This window comes from Miniopterus natalensis, chromosome 12, assembly GCF_054644295.1.
Source record: "Miniopterus natalensis isolate mMinNat1 chromosome 12, mMinNat1.hap1, whole genome shotgun sequence".
NCBI lineage: Eukaryota > Metazoa > Chordata > Mammalia > Chiroptera > Miniopteridae > Miniopterus > Miniopterus natalensis.
The window spans coordinates 64,322,853-64,339,564 of record NC_142092.1 but is presented as its reverse complement, the minus strand read 5'-3'; the positions used below and the strand labels follow the sequence as shown (position 1 = coordinate 64,339,564).

At 44.3% G+C, this 16,712-nt stretch overlaps 1 protein-coding gene across 9 annotated transcripts in view; it reads left to right on the top strand.

Moving 5' to 3' along the window:
• The first annotated feature begins 1,662 nt into the window (after positions 1-1,662).
• Positions 1,663-16,712, top strand: part of ZNF618 (zinc finger protein 618) — a 150,403-nt gene continuing 135,353 nt past the window's right edge. For all 9 annotated transcript variants that reach the window (XM_087822873.1, XM_087822872.1, XM_087822871.1 and 6 more), the window contains exon 1: positions 1,663-1,748. In XM_087822873.1, coding sequence (XP_087678999.1) covers positions 1,716-1,748 — 33 coding nt within the window. In that variant the 5' untranslated portion in view covers positions 1,663-1,715. The remainder of the gene's footprint in view (positions 1,749-16,712) is intronic.

Sequence of the window (16,712 nt, the reverse complement as noted above, 5' to 3'; positions counted from 1 at the left end):
TAATGACTTTCCAAGGTTTGGGGGTGGGGGGATGGTTAGAAGATCACTCTTAACCTCTTTGGGGGTGGGGTGGGGTGGGGTGTGTGTGTGTGTGTGTGTGTGTATGTGTGTGTGTGTGGTCCTGGTAAGAGTGTGTCCCGTAATTCTATGCCTCCAATGGAGGACTACATTTCCACATTTTCATTTTCCAGGGATAGGAAGTGTCTTCTATACTGTCCCTCAGTTTCCTGACATTTAAAAACTAATAACTTTTCTGAGGAGTGCAAGAGAAAAAATTTCTGTAACCCTTAAGGTGGGGGCAGTGAAAAGATACCTGTTATCATTTATTTCCAATGCTTTTATTTTTAAAAAGTATCCTTATATTTTTCTCTTGGGGAAGGGCAAAGAAAGATCTCTCTCATCTCATATATAACCAGTTCTTCAATTTTTTATTCTAAAAAATCAATCAGTTGTTGGAGATGTAGGATGAACCCAGTAATCCCTCTTGTCTCTCAAGGGGGCAGGTCCTTCACATTTAATTTTTTTAGAAAATTGATTTTGGGGGTGGGTGAGGAAAACAACAGGAAAAAAAATCCTCCTTAAAATTTCCCAAGTCATAAGGAGGCAGTTCCTAAAAAAAAAGAAAAAAAATCTGATTTTTTAAGATGTTGGATAGACATATTCTTGTTCACCATTTATTTCACATAGAAACAGTTTCTCAAGTTTTTCTTTTAAAAATGAACATCATTGGAGGTATGGGAGGGCGCTAACCCCCCTTAACCTTTAACCCCGCTTGTCTTACATAGGGCCATTTCTTCAAACTTTTATTTTTAAAATAAACGTTCTTTAAAAATTTTTTTGGACTAGGGTAGCTAGAAATACTCTGTTCGCCTGCATTTCATATAACTATAAAGCAGTTCCTCAAATATTTTTTAAAATCGATCTGACTGGGGGGCTAGAAAGAGTCCCCTCGAGCGCTCCTGTCTGACATGGGGCCAGCTCTTCAAACTTTTGTGTTTAAATGACCTTAGATTTTTCTGGCCGGGCGGCAGGGGCCACAGGGACACCTTCCCAGAGCCTTCCATAAGGCCAGCTCGTCAAACTTTATTTCAAAAAAATCAATCTGATTTTTTGGGGGGGTGGATGGGGGAAACCGAAGAGTTCCCATTAACCCCTTGCGTTCCGCTGAGAGGCAGCGCCCCAAACTTTTTTCCCAACGTGAAAATGACCTTTCGGCGGGGCCGGCGCGCGGGGGGGCGCGCAGGCGGGCGCGGGGCGCGGGCGCGGGGGCGCGGGGCGGGCAGGGCGCGGCGCGGGAAAGTTCGGGGGGCGGGTGCGCCGCGGCCCCGGGGCTGGCGGGCGGGCGGGAGCGGCGCGCCCGGGGCCCGGGCGGCTTTGTGTGCGGCGGGAGGCCGGCGGCGCGGAGGCCGAGGCCGAGGCCCGGAGCTCGCGGGCGGCGCGGCGAGGCCGGCCCCGGGGGCGGGCAGGGCGGCGGGGGCGGCGGCGGCCCCGCGAGGGGCGGCGGGCAGGGCGGCGGCGGCGCGGCGGCGGGTGCGGGCTGGAGGTGGGGGCGAGGGCCGGGCGCCCCCCCCGCGCGCCCCCCGCGCCCCTGCCCCCCCGGCCTGAGCGGGGCGGGCGGAGGAGGGAGCGGCGGCGGCGGCGGCATTGTGCGCGCACCAGCAGCCCGGCCCGGGAGGAGCAGGACGCGCCGGGGCCGCCTCCTCCCGCGCGGACCCATGAACCAGCCGGGCGGCGCGGCGGCTCCGCAGGTACGACGGGGGCCGGGGCGGCACCGCGCGGGGGCCCGGGGGCCCGGGGGCCGCGGCCCGGGCGCTGCGCCACTTGGTCGCCGGGTTTGCGGGATGCGAAGTGCCCGGGCGCGTTTGCGGGCTTTTTGTGGGCGCGGACGGGAGGGTCGGGGTCTGGATGGCACCCCCCGGGCGCCGCGGGGTGCGAGGAGGGTGGGGGAGGCGCGGGGGCGTCCTCTCGGACCCCTCACTCGGCGCCCTCTCCGGCCCCGGGCTCGGACCGGAGCCCAGAAAACAAAGCGGTGAGAGAACAGAGCAGCCATTTCAGTTTGGACAATTCACATTTTGCAGAAATGTAGCCCCTTCCAGCTGTCCCCCCTCCCCTCCAAATTTGCAATTTCCCCCTGACCCTCTCAGCGCTGCGGGTCCCCGGTGACCCCCCGGGAGGGCTCTCCTCCCTGGCCCCCCATCTTTGCAACAATGTTTTTTCTTTTTTTTTTTTTTTAGGCCATATTTCCCTTTCTCATTTTTTTTTCTAATTTTTCTTCAAACGGTAGTTTTTTCCCATTAAAACGACGCCACCTAGAGGATACTATTTTGTAAATAAAAAAAGAAATTAAAATTGAAAAGAAATATTTTCTATTTCTTATTTTTTCAAAAGTTTGCACTATAAGGCAGTGGAGGGGGAAGAGATTCTTTTTTTTTTTCCTTTTTGGGGTGAAAATGTTCTCTTTGATCTTACCAGAAGCTGGAAGACAATTTTTATTTCTGAAGCCAAATCCAGATAATATGTAAATGAAAATTAAAGCTGGAATTTGAATGAATTCAGTTTTTGAAGAGATGAAAGCAAAAAGCCTCCTAAAACCAGTCAGTTTGGCTGCCCAGCTCATTTTAGTTTGAGAAAAAAACTAATTGGAATGAGAAAAAGAGGGAAATTGTTGAGTTTAGGGAAAACTGGGAGAAATTGGCTTTATGAAGCAATTAGAAATTGTACTTCATTGTAATTTGGAACTTGTTTAGCTCAGCGGGCAAAAAAGACTAATTTTACTATTTGGCATTATTTAAGTTTTTCGATTTCCAAGAAGGAAGGATTTAAAAGAGAAAATAGACCCTAAAATGTGGGCTTTGGACACACCCAGAAATTGTAGATTTTTTTTTTTTTTTTAAATTTTGCATTTACATTTTACTGCATTTAAATCCCAAGGTTCTAAAGAAAAGCAGGAACTGGAAAAGTTCGAGTGAAATCCTCTTTTTCCTTGTGTTTGTTGGGTTTTGTGTTATTTTGTTTTGTTTTGATGGAATCATTAAGGCTGTTTTCTGATTTTGTTTCCTGAAAGGTCTAGACATTTCTTTTTTGTTGTTGTTTTGTTCACAAAATGTCAGAAACCATTTTTGAGCAATTGATTCAGCAGAAATAATGTAAATTCATTACATTGTACAAATTGAGTAGCCCACAGATTTGTAGGAGAGACCGCCATTAAAATAAGATATGCATAATTAACATTATTATGAAAAAACTAACAGTGGCTTCACAGAAGCTCATTTTTTATGAACATGGAACTGAATCAGTTGATAAAGACAAGGGTTGAGGAATTCTTGGAGGAAGAATTTTTCCCTTCTCTGCTTGCTCACTCTACCAATTTGAAAAATTTATTACTAAAAAAAAAAAAAAAAAAAAAATCCAGATTGGTTTCAGGCCTCTTTGATTGTGATGTGGGCTTGGTAGTTTATTAACATTCAGTATTTTTTTATCACAAATTTGATTACTTTCAAAGGGGTTTAAAAATCAACCAACCTTGATCATTTTGAGGTGTTTGTGATTTTTTTTTTAAACAGAGCACAAATTTTACTGACTTAAGAAGGAAAGATTAAAAAGGGAAGGACAGAGAGGAGATGAAAATTCTGATTCTCAGCCACCTTCTCTAGTGGAACACTTACTTGGCTGAAAAACATGGGGTACAACGTCAGTTCAGCTGATTCTAGCATCAAAATTTTATTTTATTTTTGAAGGAAAAAAAATCAAAATACAAACAAAAGCCAAACCCAAAGGTCCTTGCCTTCGGAACATGAAAGCACATGTGCAAACAGCATTTGATGTATGTTTTGGCCTTAAAATGAATAAAATGAAGGTGAAACAAAAAGATTTTTTTTAGAAGACAAATATTGACCGAATTAAAATTTAACAGATGAAAATAAGGTACCCATCCAAAGTTGAAGGTTATTTGTAATGAATTACTATCTGATTGAACTTGCTGGAGATTTTGGACCAAAAAAAACAAACAAAAAAAGTTCTAATTTTTCTGTTCAAGAGGGGGGAATATTGCCAACATTTGCAGGGTGGGATATTGGGTGGGGAGCTGATGGTGGCTCACACAGGGCTTGGACAGGAATCCCTGTGCCCCTTTCACCAGCCACCAGCTGATCTTGAAAGAAATGGTAGCCCCAGTCCATAGATTGCCAACCCTGTTCTGTAGAAATTCAGATTTCTAAGGGGATACGAATTCTGTGAAATATATTTGACAGTGGCAGAGGTTTGATATTTCCCATCATCGCCATTGCATTTGGGAGATTTTAGTTTTTTAGTAACAAAATCCTTCAGGGCTGACTGGCCACATTCTGACATATTTGGAATGAGTTTTTTTTTTTTTTAAGTAGCATAATTAAAATTTTTTTTTTCTGTTGAATTATTTAGGCCGATGTCTAGGACGGTCAAAGAATTTACCATTTCCAAGGGCTCTGGTCGCCTCATGAGACAGTAGACCTGAGTTTAGCAAGAGATAGAAGAGAGCTGTGCCCTGGGCTGGGGAGGGGTAGGTGGGCACCCCTACCAGACATCTGAGAAAAGTCAGGGTTGTAGATAACAGGTTATTTCTGGTGCAAGGAATAAAAATAATTGCTGCATGTCCCTTTGTGTGTCCTGGCTCTCCTGACACACAACTCAGATTCCTTCATTTCATTCTGCTGAAATTTTGTTGTCTACGTTTTAAAGGGAATTCTGGCTAGAAATTGAAAATCATTTCTGTTTGGTAGACCTGTTTTTCCCTTAAAAAAACAAATTGTTTATTCTGATCATGTTTGTTATAGAGGAAATAGAGGTGCATGATGGTACTGTTGGAGGCGGGGTCAATTTTCTTTTGTTTCTATTGGCGTCTCTCAGGATTGAGATCTGATCTGGGCCTTGCCTCTCTCACCTCCTATTTTAGATGGAAGTGTGACCAGAAATGGATATATGAGCTAATTTTTATTAGCCAATGTCTGTTCTTATAATATTGGGCAAAAAAATCTGGCAAATTGGACTTGAGGGGTGGTAATTTGACGATGGGCTGAGTTATTTTGGTGAAAGATCATTTATACTCTTTCACAGTGGAGACTCTTATTGCTTAATGTTTTGCTTTTCTGTCTAAGGAGTTGTTTTGTTTTTTTTTTCCCTAATAAGATTTGAAATTTCAAGGGCCTGCTTTATAGCTTGACTTCGGACCAAGCAAGGAAACAGGGTTTGCTTATACTTTAGCCCTGCACAGTGGTGAACTTGAACAAGGCCTCTTGCTTTTGCAGGAGGAAAGCAACAAAGATGGCTGGTCAGTGGAAGGCTGACCTCTTCCCTGGTCCTAGAAAATAAACAGCCAATGGTTTGTTTCATTTGAGAAACAGAGTTTAAAAACTCCTCCATTGTCAGACACAATTTTTCCCCCCACCTTTGACTCAGCTCTTGGCCTGCTGTTTCCTCTGACCTCAGAACCCTCATGTCTTTTCCTTGGTGAGGTGATAAGAACTTCCTTGCTGTGTTCTTCTGGATGTCTAAGCCGACTTTTCCTGGTTATGGTGAAATTTGAATTTTTTTCTATGTTCTTGTAGTGTTTCATGTCGGTTGTGTCTCCTTCCTGCCGCTGTAAAGTGAGGTAGATTTGTGGGTTCACAGGAGTCCTAGCTTTCCCACAGTCCTGCTCTGTGACCTTGGACAAATCACTTTTTCCTTCTGAGCCTCAGTTTTTGCATTTGTAAAATGAGAGCTTGGGATCAGAGCAATAGTAATCAATAGGTTTTATCTCTGATTCTGACTCCAAGTGATTCACTGTTGCTGCCTGGGTCACTGTGTTGAGAGGGATTCTGAGGTCACATCCATGTGCTCACATTCAGGAGAGTGGGGCGCAGTGTCTATCACAGAGTGGAGAGTGCACCTCTTCTTTACCATGCCCAGGCTAGACTGTGCCACTACCCATTAATGGGTTGTAAAGTCAAGTTAGTGGATCACCATCAGCATAAAAAAATAAAATAGAATACAGGAGACCAAAGCCCAGCAGAGGCATAGCACAGTGTTGAGGGTTAAGTGCTGTCTTGTGAAACTTTTGTTTTATTTATATTTGCTGATGTATGTGCACGATAAGAAATGAAATTGCTACTGAGTCCTGGTGAAAAAGAATTTGAAAGGTGCTGGACGACACGACTCACCATGATGCGCTGCAATTACACTTTACTGCTTATATGTTATTTTCTCACTATCCTAGCTGACTTTTACATGAGCCCTGTGGGGTAGGTGTCCTGTGCCACGTGCCTGTCCCCTGGCTGAGCTTGCCTTCGGGACCGCCTGTGAAGAAGTCTCAGCTGCGTGGCGGTCAGGCTCGCACCCCAGCCTGTTGGCCTTGGATGAGACCTGAAGGACAGGTGCTCGAGTGAAGGCTGCACCTTCGCCGGGTTTTCTTGCTGGAAAGGAGATTTGGAGTCATTTGGGATCCCTATCTTGGTGGGAGGGAGAGCTGTCACAACTACTTTTATTCCTTACTTTTACTTCAAATTGCCAGAGGAGTTTTTCTGGAGTTAGACAGTTCATGTTTGTGCTGTATTTAAATTTTAATCAGACTCTCTGCATATGTCTATATTTTTGCCTGTATTCACTTCCTAAACACTCCAGAATGGCTGTGTTAGTCTCCCCATCTTTTAAATATGTCAGACCAGTGCTGTCCAACAGAAATATGATTTGAGCCACAAACGTGAGTCAATACGTATTTTTAAATTTTCTAGTAATCCTTTAAAAGAAGTAAAAGAGACAGATGAAATTAATTTAGATAATATAGTTTATTTAACCCAATATATCCACAATATACTGTCATTTCAATATGTCATTAACATAAAAATTATTGTGCTATTTTACATTCTTTATTTGGGGCGTGTTAAGTCTTTTGATCAGCCACGTTTCATGTGCTCAGCAGCCACACATGACTAGTGACTTCTGTGTTGCGCAGCACAGGATCAGACCAGTGTTCCATCTAGTTGTTACGGGGTGGCCTCATAAAGTTAGTGACACATCTTTCAAAGCTCTTGGTTTTGTTGATGGGACTTCCTTCCTGAGCCCTATCTCTTCAGAGGCATTTCAGCTGATAGTGGTGATGAGTTCCATCCATTTAGCCTCTTCTGGTTCACACCTCCCTTTTATTTGTCGCAAAGTAGTCTTCTGCCAGGGTTAGGCCAGAATGCAGTAGTTAAAAGTGACAAATGATGGCTAGAAACTCTAGCATGTGAGCCATCGAAGTTGAAAGGTGAAGGAGGCAGTTGTAGGAGGTGGGTTTAAATAAAGATGGCCTGAAAGGCTGGAGATGTAAGAACACAGCAGGTGAGTAAGGCCGGAGGTGAGGTTCGAGGGGAGGGAGGAGAGGAACCAGAGATGGTCTGTAGGTGAAATTCATTTCTGAACTAACGTGGAAATTTCCCCAGGATAGGCCTTAGGTCAGAATTTTCTGACATTTACTCAGCTGGTGAAGTGGAAAGCTGGATGTGAGGTCAACCAGAATAGAGTTTGAAATCCAACCTCATTGGATGGTTAGCTTTGTGTTGCTTTGGGAAATTCGCTGCTGGTTTTGGAACCACAGCTTCTGCGTCTGGAAAAGAGGGGTCATAATCTGACCTTGAAGGGTTCTTTACAGTTAAATGAAGCAGCACATGTGACAACACCCAGGTAGTCCTTAGAAACTGGTCCTTGGAAGGTGGTCAACACTTGTTAGTTAGTTACCTCTTGACCCAGTAGCCAGTGGAACTCCATTTGGGGAGATTGAGTCCTGGTAACAAGTCCTGAAAATAAAACACGGTGGCTTCTCTTTAATGGGCAAAGTTAGGTGACAATAGAAAAGGTACCCTTTTTTGGTTGTTGCTTGAAGAGAGACCAGGGTGAGACATCTCCTGGGCCTTATACGTCTTGTCAAAGGTGTGCTCAGTGCTTTCATTCCAGGGATGCTCTAGCTCCTCCAAATAGTTCTGGATTTGTTTCAAAGCCTGTGGCACAGTATTTAAAAGCGATAAATCTTAATCCTGGTGAACTGTGTACTTTGAGCTTCTGCTCACGCTGGGCCTCCTGTCTCTAGTGCCCTTTCCCTCATTCATGTCCCCACCGTGAGAAACCACATCCGCTTCTGTGGAGCCCTCCCGAGCCTCCCCAGGTAGAGTTCATCTCTCCCCACCCTGCAGTGCTTCCCGAATGCTCTGGACCCACAGATGAGAGTTGGTTGATTGCATTTCGGTTTCTCCAGCCAGCTTGTCAGTTCCTTGAGGTCAGAGATCATGGGTTATTCATTCTAGGGTCTGGCACAGAGCAGCAGCTCAACATTTGATGACTTAATTTGATTTTTGGAGATAGCTCCAGTCAGTAGGATTTGAATCTAGCGGAATGCAAGCAGCCACATTGGGTTTGGCCCTTTGGTCTAAACCAGTGTTTGATTAGAGAGCCATAGTACTTTTTCTTCGAGCTGGCTCTGAAAAAGCAGAGGGGGCTTGTTGGGTGGAAATAATGCTGCTTTGACTGTACATCTTGGGGAATTTTTAAAAGTTCCCACCCCTTTCACTCTGTTGTATAAACCCTTTCTTTAAAATGGCTTGGGGGCCATTTGGGCTCATCAGCCGGATGGCCGATTGGCAAGTGTGGTCAACGGGACTCAGCATTTCTGAGGATGTAGAAATGGGGGAAGCCTTGAGGGGGAGGGGGCTTGACAGTACCCTGTGTTTGCTCTAGGAGCTGATCGTCTTGGCCATGGGTCCAGGAACCGGACATTAGGGGGCTGTTTGCAGAACCCCTGGACACATAGGCCCCTTAAACGTAAAGTGACTATGTGATTTGATGTTCAACTAGACCTCATCTTCAGTTGGTTTCTGGCTTGCAGATGCCAAAGATTAAGGACAATTTATGGGACAAAACTGAGAACATTCTGTTTATTTGCTTAATCTTTTTTTGGTAAGTTTTATAAAACACTGCAGTTTTTAACACTTAATGTATGGATCAGCTCAGCAAGTGAGCACAGGATCCCAGTTTGAGGTGGCAGACCATATTTCCTCAGTAGTCATATTCCCATATTTTCCTATTCCTGAAATTGGGATCTGTGTTACAATAGATGTGTTCTGTGAGAACAGTTTCTCCCTCTTATTTTTTTTTCTTCTCTAAATGGTTACAAGATCAATGGTGTATTTAACAGTCTTGGACACCTTGGAATTAAGGGAATAGAAAGTCATGTTCCTGGTGGGGTGGACTGTGATATTAGGGATTTCTAGTTCTGCACTTTTTATTTCATTATTTTATTTTATTTTATTATTTTATTTTATTTATTTTTATTTTATTTTATTTTAGTTTTTTAACCTCACTTATCTCTGGGCTCAGCTTCTCCATCTGTACAGCGAGGCAGGACTTCACTTTGGAAGAAGCTTCTGGAGCTCTGAGTTAGCACCCCTTTCCTTTCGTAGCTTTGCTTCTCGTACAGGTATAAGTGGTCAGTGGGAGGGAAGTGGCAATGCCTTGTTAGTGGGGCCCTTCTGTACAGCCACATGCACAAGCCATCCTGCTGGTGGCGGAGCACCAGTTTGACATTTCCAAGGGTGGAATGAACAGATTGAAGTTCCAGGGACAAGGCTTGGCTCCCTTCTCTGCTCCACTGTTTATCATCTTTGCCAGTTCATTTCCCTGCACTCTGTTCTCCTGCCTGTAAAGTGTGGATGGTGATGATGATGATAGGTGTGGCCCAGGATTGTTGTAAAAAGTTGTGAGGGACGTGAGAAAAATCTTTGTAAAGCTTTTCACCTACAGTGTGTTATTGGTACATCATCTAACCCAAGAATGGTGAATAAGTAACGTACATGGCACCGCTCCCCGTGTCCAGGCCTGGGGCCGACATTGCTAATCGAGCATGCCAGTCTCTTCCACTGAGCCTGACCTCTGGCCTCAGAGTCCTCCTTGGTATGATGTGACCAGTCAGTAAGGTGTAGCCAATTTGGCACTTTTGATCGACACACACAGAAGTGAGGTGGAGTTATTTGTCTAAAACCTCATGGAATAGGTAGAGGTGGAACCTCAAGTCTCAGATTTCTTCACTCCTCAACCAGTGCTTTTCCTACTGTTTGCACATACATTGTGTCAAAAGGAATTAGAGTTAATTTGATCTTGAGAAATAGAGGCTCTTGACTGTTATAATTAGATACCCTCGGGGTTGTCATCAAAGCAGGGCTGGATGACCTGCTTCTCTGCCTGATCCTGGAGTGATCAGGTTTCAAAGGGGGGATACTGGTGGCTGGGCCACAGGGTGGGGCGGTGTCCCTTACTCCTATAGTACAGCTGACATGGTAGAGGGGCCAGGCAGGCCCTGGGGTTCCTGGATGATGACCTGGGTTTGCCACACGTGTGCTGTGTACACACTGTAGGACCACAGATGAGTTTCTCAGCCTTTCAGAATCTTAATTTCTGCATCTGGGAAATGGGATGGAATAGTCCTTCACAAGAATGAAGTGAAATAACCTATTTGAAAGTGCTTTTTAAACAGAGGCCCTGTATATGTGTTATTTTTAAACACATGTTAATTTTTGTAACTAGCACTAATTATTAGTTCCCTGTTGGGTAAATTGTTTAAACCCAGAGTCACAGATGGGTGCCCACAAGTTGAACTGGTCCCTTATCTGGTTTTATTTTTTATTTGCTGTTCTAAGGTTTAAAAAGTTTGGAATTTTTAGACCTTTGACAGTCCATGTGCTCTCCTGTTTGGTCACTTTCCTCCTTCCTCCCGTTTCAGTCAGGTATTCGACCTGCCTAGCCCCGGAGGCACTGGGGCCTGGGCCCACTCACACAGCCTCTGTTTATTGCTGTTCAGTGGGAGAACAGTCCACTCATATACCCCTCACAGGCTTCCTGTGAGCATCGCACAGTGGACTCAGAAGCAGCGAAGGACTGGAGAAACATGCTGGCGACAACGCCTTTCTTTTCTTAAAAGTGAAAGGAGGGAGGCTGAGGTGAGGATGGTATTGAGTCGACAGAAAAATGATATAAATATTTTGGCTGACAAAGCACAAGGAGGCTTCATATATAAGCTAAGGAGACTAAATGGAGTCAGGTGGTGCTCGGCTCCCCAGTCTGCCATAGAAAACCTGCTTTCTAGTGAAGTGAGCTTTGAGTCAGGGATGGAATCTTTGATTCCCAGGGGCCAGCCCTGATCCTGGGTGGGGGTGGGGTGACATTGGGGGTGAGACTGGGGGTCGCCCAGGGAGAAAAAACCTGATATCTCTCCCATGGGTGGAATTAACTCCTGCAAAGCAGAGGAAGCCTGATTGTCCCTGAGGCCCGAGTGTCCCCCGGCAAGCTCTTGGCTTGCTGGTAACATTCAAAGTCAGTAGCTGTTTTGGCCTGCTTACTGGATGTGTTATTGTCCAAGACAGCACGCCTGAGGGCTGAGCCATTTCTACCTCTCAGTTTTGAGCCTCTGCCAGACGAATCCCCACCAGCCCCAACACTGCTGTAGAGAATTGCGGACAGGGATTTTCATAGGGTGAAATTTCGCAGAGAATTTGCATCTTGCTTTATTTTGGGCTCAGAGTTTTGGGAGCCAAGTGGACACGGCTAGGGCACTTGGGATACCCAGGGAGAATAGATGAAGACATTTTTGGATGCTGGACATTTTTTTTTTTTTTTTTGTAATTTCATCAACTGGGGAAAATAACAAAAAAATTTAAGTATGTTTATGTGGGTGTTTCTTATACTGTATGCTGGGAATGCAGAAAGTGAAACTGACCTGAAATAAAACTGAAACCGCTTGAAATGAAGCCTTAGGGAAAAGAAACTTCCCTGGGGTGCTACTTGCTTGAGGTGGAATTTGTTGTGAGGCTGGTCTCCTTTTTGGACCTGAGGAGTCTAGAGCTAAAACGGTATGTAGCGATCATCTAAACTTGTGCCAGCCAATACACATTGGTAACCATAGCCACATGTGCCTATTGGGCAGCTGAACTGTGGCGTGCCGTAAGCATCAAGCCCACACGGGTTTTTATAGACTTAGTAGGATAAGACTGTAACAGATCTCAGTAATAATTTTTATTTTCATTTTTAAAATTTTTATTTTATTTTAAAATATGTCTTTATTGATCTCAGAGAGAGGTAAGGAGAGGGAGAGAGAGATAGAAACATGAATGATGAGAGAGTCATTGATCGCCTGTCGTGTATCGTTCCCCCCCCCCCCCCCCGACTGGGGATCGAGCCCGCGTCCTGGGCATGTGCCCTGACTGGGAAATGAACCCTGATCGCCTGGATCCTAGGTCGACGCTCAACCGCTGAGCCACACCCGGCCAGGCGGTAATAATTTTTAAAATATTGATTATGGGGTGAAATAACATTTCATATATTGGGTTTAAGTAAGATACATTATTAAAATTAATTTCAGTATTTAACTTTTTTTTTTAAAACAATGTGGCTACTAGAAAATTTGAAATTCCCTATGTAGTCTGTATTTCCATAGGACAGTGCTGATCTAAGCTAGGCAGCCTGTCCCCCTCAGAGAGGGGGAGTGACTTGGTCAGAGACACACAGCGCCTCCATTGGGTGACTAGACAGACTGCAAGGCTCAGGGATTGAAAAGGAAAGGGGATGCAGTGCTGTAGATATCAGCATAATGAGGTGGTTAAAACGAAGGGTCATGGGGATTAATGAGAGACACACAGAAAGAGACGAGGGGGAGGGAAAAGAGAGAGACGGGGGGTTGGCGGAGAGAGATACTGACTTTGAGAATTTGAGATTAGTAATTTGGAGGAAAAATTAAGCTGTTTCCCATGTTGCTTATCCAGTCCCCTAAACATTAATTAAACTGTTAGGAAGGAAGAAAGTAAATCAGACAGGGCAGGCAAAAGCAAATCTAGAAGATTACCCCCAATAATTTCTTCACTTGCCAAAAATTTCCAAAGTCTGTTTTTTTTGTAGACTCTTTGGGGTTTTAACTGGGATTTTTCTGAAAGAGAGTACAGTGCAGGACCTAGAAACCCAGGTCCCATTAGCGGCTGTGGACTATGGGTCCTGGGGGCCCGGAAGCCGTTGTCTTGGGAAGTCGTGTATATTCTCTGTATTGATTTGGGAAGCAAGGCTTCTAGAAGAGCTAGAGGGCGTACTGCCATAGTGGACAGAGCTGGTGGAGTGGGCAGGTCATGGAGCAACCCTGACCTCCGACCGGGTACAGAGACTAGAGCAGCGGCTATCCCCAGGGGAGCAGCACAGTTGACTTGAACCCAGGTCTCTAACTTTACAGCCCTGTTCTTACTGTTTTGGAAGGACTTTGAGCCATGTGTTGGAAATTCAGCCTTACAAATTTTTGTTTTTTAATCAAGAATGCTTTCTAGCAAAAGGCTGAAGTTTAGCATTCTTATTTATCTCAGTTGATTTTTGCAAAATAGAATTTTTCTGCCTGGAACTCTATTACCCATTTGCCGAGTGCTGTTACCTGCTGGGCACTGGGCTATGCATTTAACATCTATTGTCTCACTTAATACAGTCACTCTAGAGAGCAGGGTTTTGCTTGTTTGTTTTAAGTATGAGGCCATTGAGATTGAGAGGTGAAAGGAATTGCCCAAGGTTACATAGCTAACTTGCCCAAGGGGTGGAGTTGGTGATTGGGCTGGGGCTTGAACCCAGGTCCTTTGGATGCTCTGCCCATGCCCTCATGGGGGTTGTACTGATCCATGGTTTCTTGGGAAGTTGTCTTCCTCACTCCATGGGCCCGGGGTCTGGGTTCCCAGGCTCCCATTCCGCAGCTCCCAGCAGCACCTCCACAGACCAGCGGGTTGTGTGTTTCCTGCGCACAGAGCCTTTAATACTGCGTTTGAAAACAGTTGCAGAAGGTTTGCTGTAATTAATTACATTTGACATACTTGGAATTGGGGCCTCCTGGATTCAGAATGCAAATTTATGCCCAGACAGATGTAAGGTATGCTTGGAGCCAAGAGCTCTGGCACATACCAGCCAGGGCCTGTGGCATCGCTCACTGCCCTGATGGGACTTATGTCACAGGCAGTCAGTGGTGGAGGCAGGACTCAAACCCGGGATTCCCGGAGCCCACAGGCTGTCGGAGGAGAATAACCCGGGTCTCTAGTCTGAGCCCTGCTCCTAATTCAACCATGGTCTTGGGGTAATTTCTTTTCCCTTTTGGGGCCTCAGTTTCCCCAGCTATACAGTAAGGGCTTGGACTAGGTGATCTCAGAAAGTATATGCTGATAATTTGTTTAGGGGCAAAAGGGTAATTAATCAGAGTCAGAGCTTGGAGGGTGGGCTCTTAGAAGTATGGATAAACAGCTGAGGTGAGAATGGTTTGGAATAGGAAGGTAAGCAGGTGGCTATTGGAATAGACAAAAGAGGTGTGCAAGGCCTCATATTAGCACAAGATGTTGCTGATTTCCTGGGCTCCTCATAGAGAAGTCATCCGTTGAGCATCAGTCCATCTTCCCACCCACACACACTGATCTCTGTATTAAACAGTTATTGCTGTGTGCCAAATCACCCCAAAACTTAGCGGCTTAAAAAAACATTATTTTGTCTCTCATCTTTCTGTGGGTCAGGAATTTGGGAGGAACTCAGTTGGTCTGGTTTAGGGTCTCTCTGTGGTTGTGGTCATATGATGACTCTGGCTGAGTCATCTTAAAGTCATATCCTCATATTTGGTGCTAGGGCTTTGAAGACTTGAATAGCTGAAGCTCCTTGGCCATCCATCCATCTACCCATCCATCTACCCATCCATCTACCCATCCATCTACCCACCCACCCACCCACCCACCCATCCATCCATCCATCCATCCATCCATCCATCCATCCATCCATCCATCCATCCATCCATCCATCCATATGTTCTCTCAGCATGGAGGCTTCATACATGGCCTGACTTGCATATGGCGCCTTGAGTCTCCAAAGTGCATGTTTTAAGAGAGAGAGAATCAAGCACGACAGCCTTAGAAATCATGCAGCATAATTTCCACTTCAATCTATAGATTGAGTTAATTACAAAGATGGGCTTTTTAGTTCAAGGGAGAGACATGAACCCCAGCTCTCTGTGGAGCTGTGTCAGCATCACATTGAACATGTGGGGTGGGATATATGTTCATGTAGTCATCTTTGGAAAATACAGTTGCCATACCATTTGTCTATCCATCAGTCTGTCTGTCTGTCTATTCACCTATTCATCTTTCTCTCTGTCCCCCCGGACCCATTCACCCATTTCATCTTTCCACCCTTTAGATGTCTGTCCGTCCTTATGACTATCTGTTCACTCATCCATCCCATTCATCTATACCATTCAGTCACCCGACACATTTTGGGCACCTAATGTGTGCCAAGTATAGTTAAGTTCTTTCAATAATGAACTCAAATGGGTGAGACTAATATTTATTGAGAACCTACTCTATCAGTCTTCTTATCCTCAGAATAACTCTGTGATATAGAATCATATCATCTCTGTTTTACAAGAATCCAGGGCACAAAGAAGCTAAATAACTTGTCCAAGGTCATTCAGCTTATTAGTGTCAGAGCCAGAACTTGAACTCAGGACTTCTGGACCTCACTGTCCCCAGCTATCTCCATTCTGAAATGGCTGTCCAAGAGTTGATTCTCTGTGTCTATTTTTAAATAATTTTTTCCTGATTTATAAAAATAATATTCATTGCAAAAACTTTCAGGCCGTACAGAAAAATATGATTATTCTTTAAAAAAAAAATCACCAAAATCCTACAACCAAGAGATAACCAATGTTCACATTTTGGTGAACATTAGTTAAGTCACCTCTCTGATATTTAAACATATATGATTACAGTTTTATACAAGTGGGAGTATATTCTGCAGTGTTCATTTTACACATTGTGGTCTTCACCTTGTATTGCCAGTATTTTTTGTTGTTAATCCCCACCTGAGGATATTTTTTCCATTGATTTTTAGAGAGAGTGAGAGGGAGGGAGAGAGAGAGGGAAACATTGATGTGAGAGACACATCAATTGATTGCCTCCCACATGTACCCCGACTGGGGCCGGGGATTGAACCTGCGACCCAGGTATGTGCCCTTGACCTGGAATTGAACTCATGACCCTTCAGTGCGCAGGCCGCTGCTCTAACCACTAAGCCACATGGGCCAGGGCACCAGTATTTTTAACCTTTGATGCTCCATTGGGTGAACTAATGAGGTCAAACATCTGTTGGTATGTTTTTATTAGCCACTTGCATTTCTTCTATTGTGAATCCCCTGTTTCAGCGTTTTGCCCTTTTTTCTCTTAGGGTGTTTATCTTTTCCTTTATGTTTTTTCAAAGCTCTCTGAATTTTATAGTTACTGACTCTTTGTTATTTAGTTTCCAAGTGTTTTTCACTAGAGTTATTTTTTTTAACTTTGTTAATGTGATTTAGTGGCAGTGGTCATGGTTAAATAAAATGTTTACATTTTTGTGTTTTGGAGTCTTTGTCTATATTTTTTTGGTGTTAGGCTTAAAAAAACTTTTCCACATTAAGAATTTATAGTGAAGGGGCAGCCTATAGAATGGGAGAAAATATATGCAAATCATATTTGGTAATTTTCAGAATATATGAAGAACTCCTACAACTCAACAACAACAAAATAACCCCATTTTTTAAAAAAAATAGGCAAATGACTTGAATAGATATTTGCCTAAAGAAGGTATACAGATGGCCAACAAGCATATGAAAATTTGCTCAACATTACTAATGATTAGAGAAATGC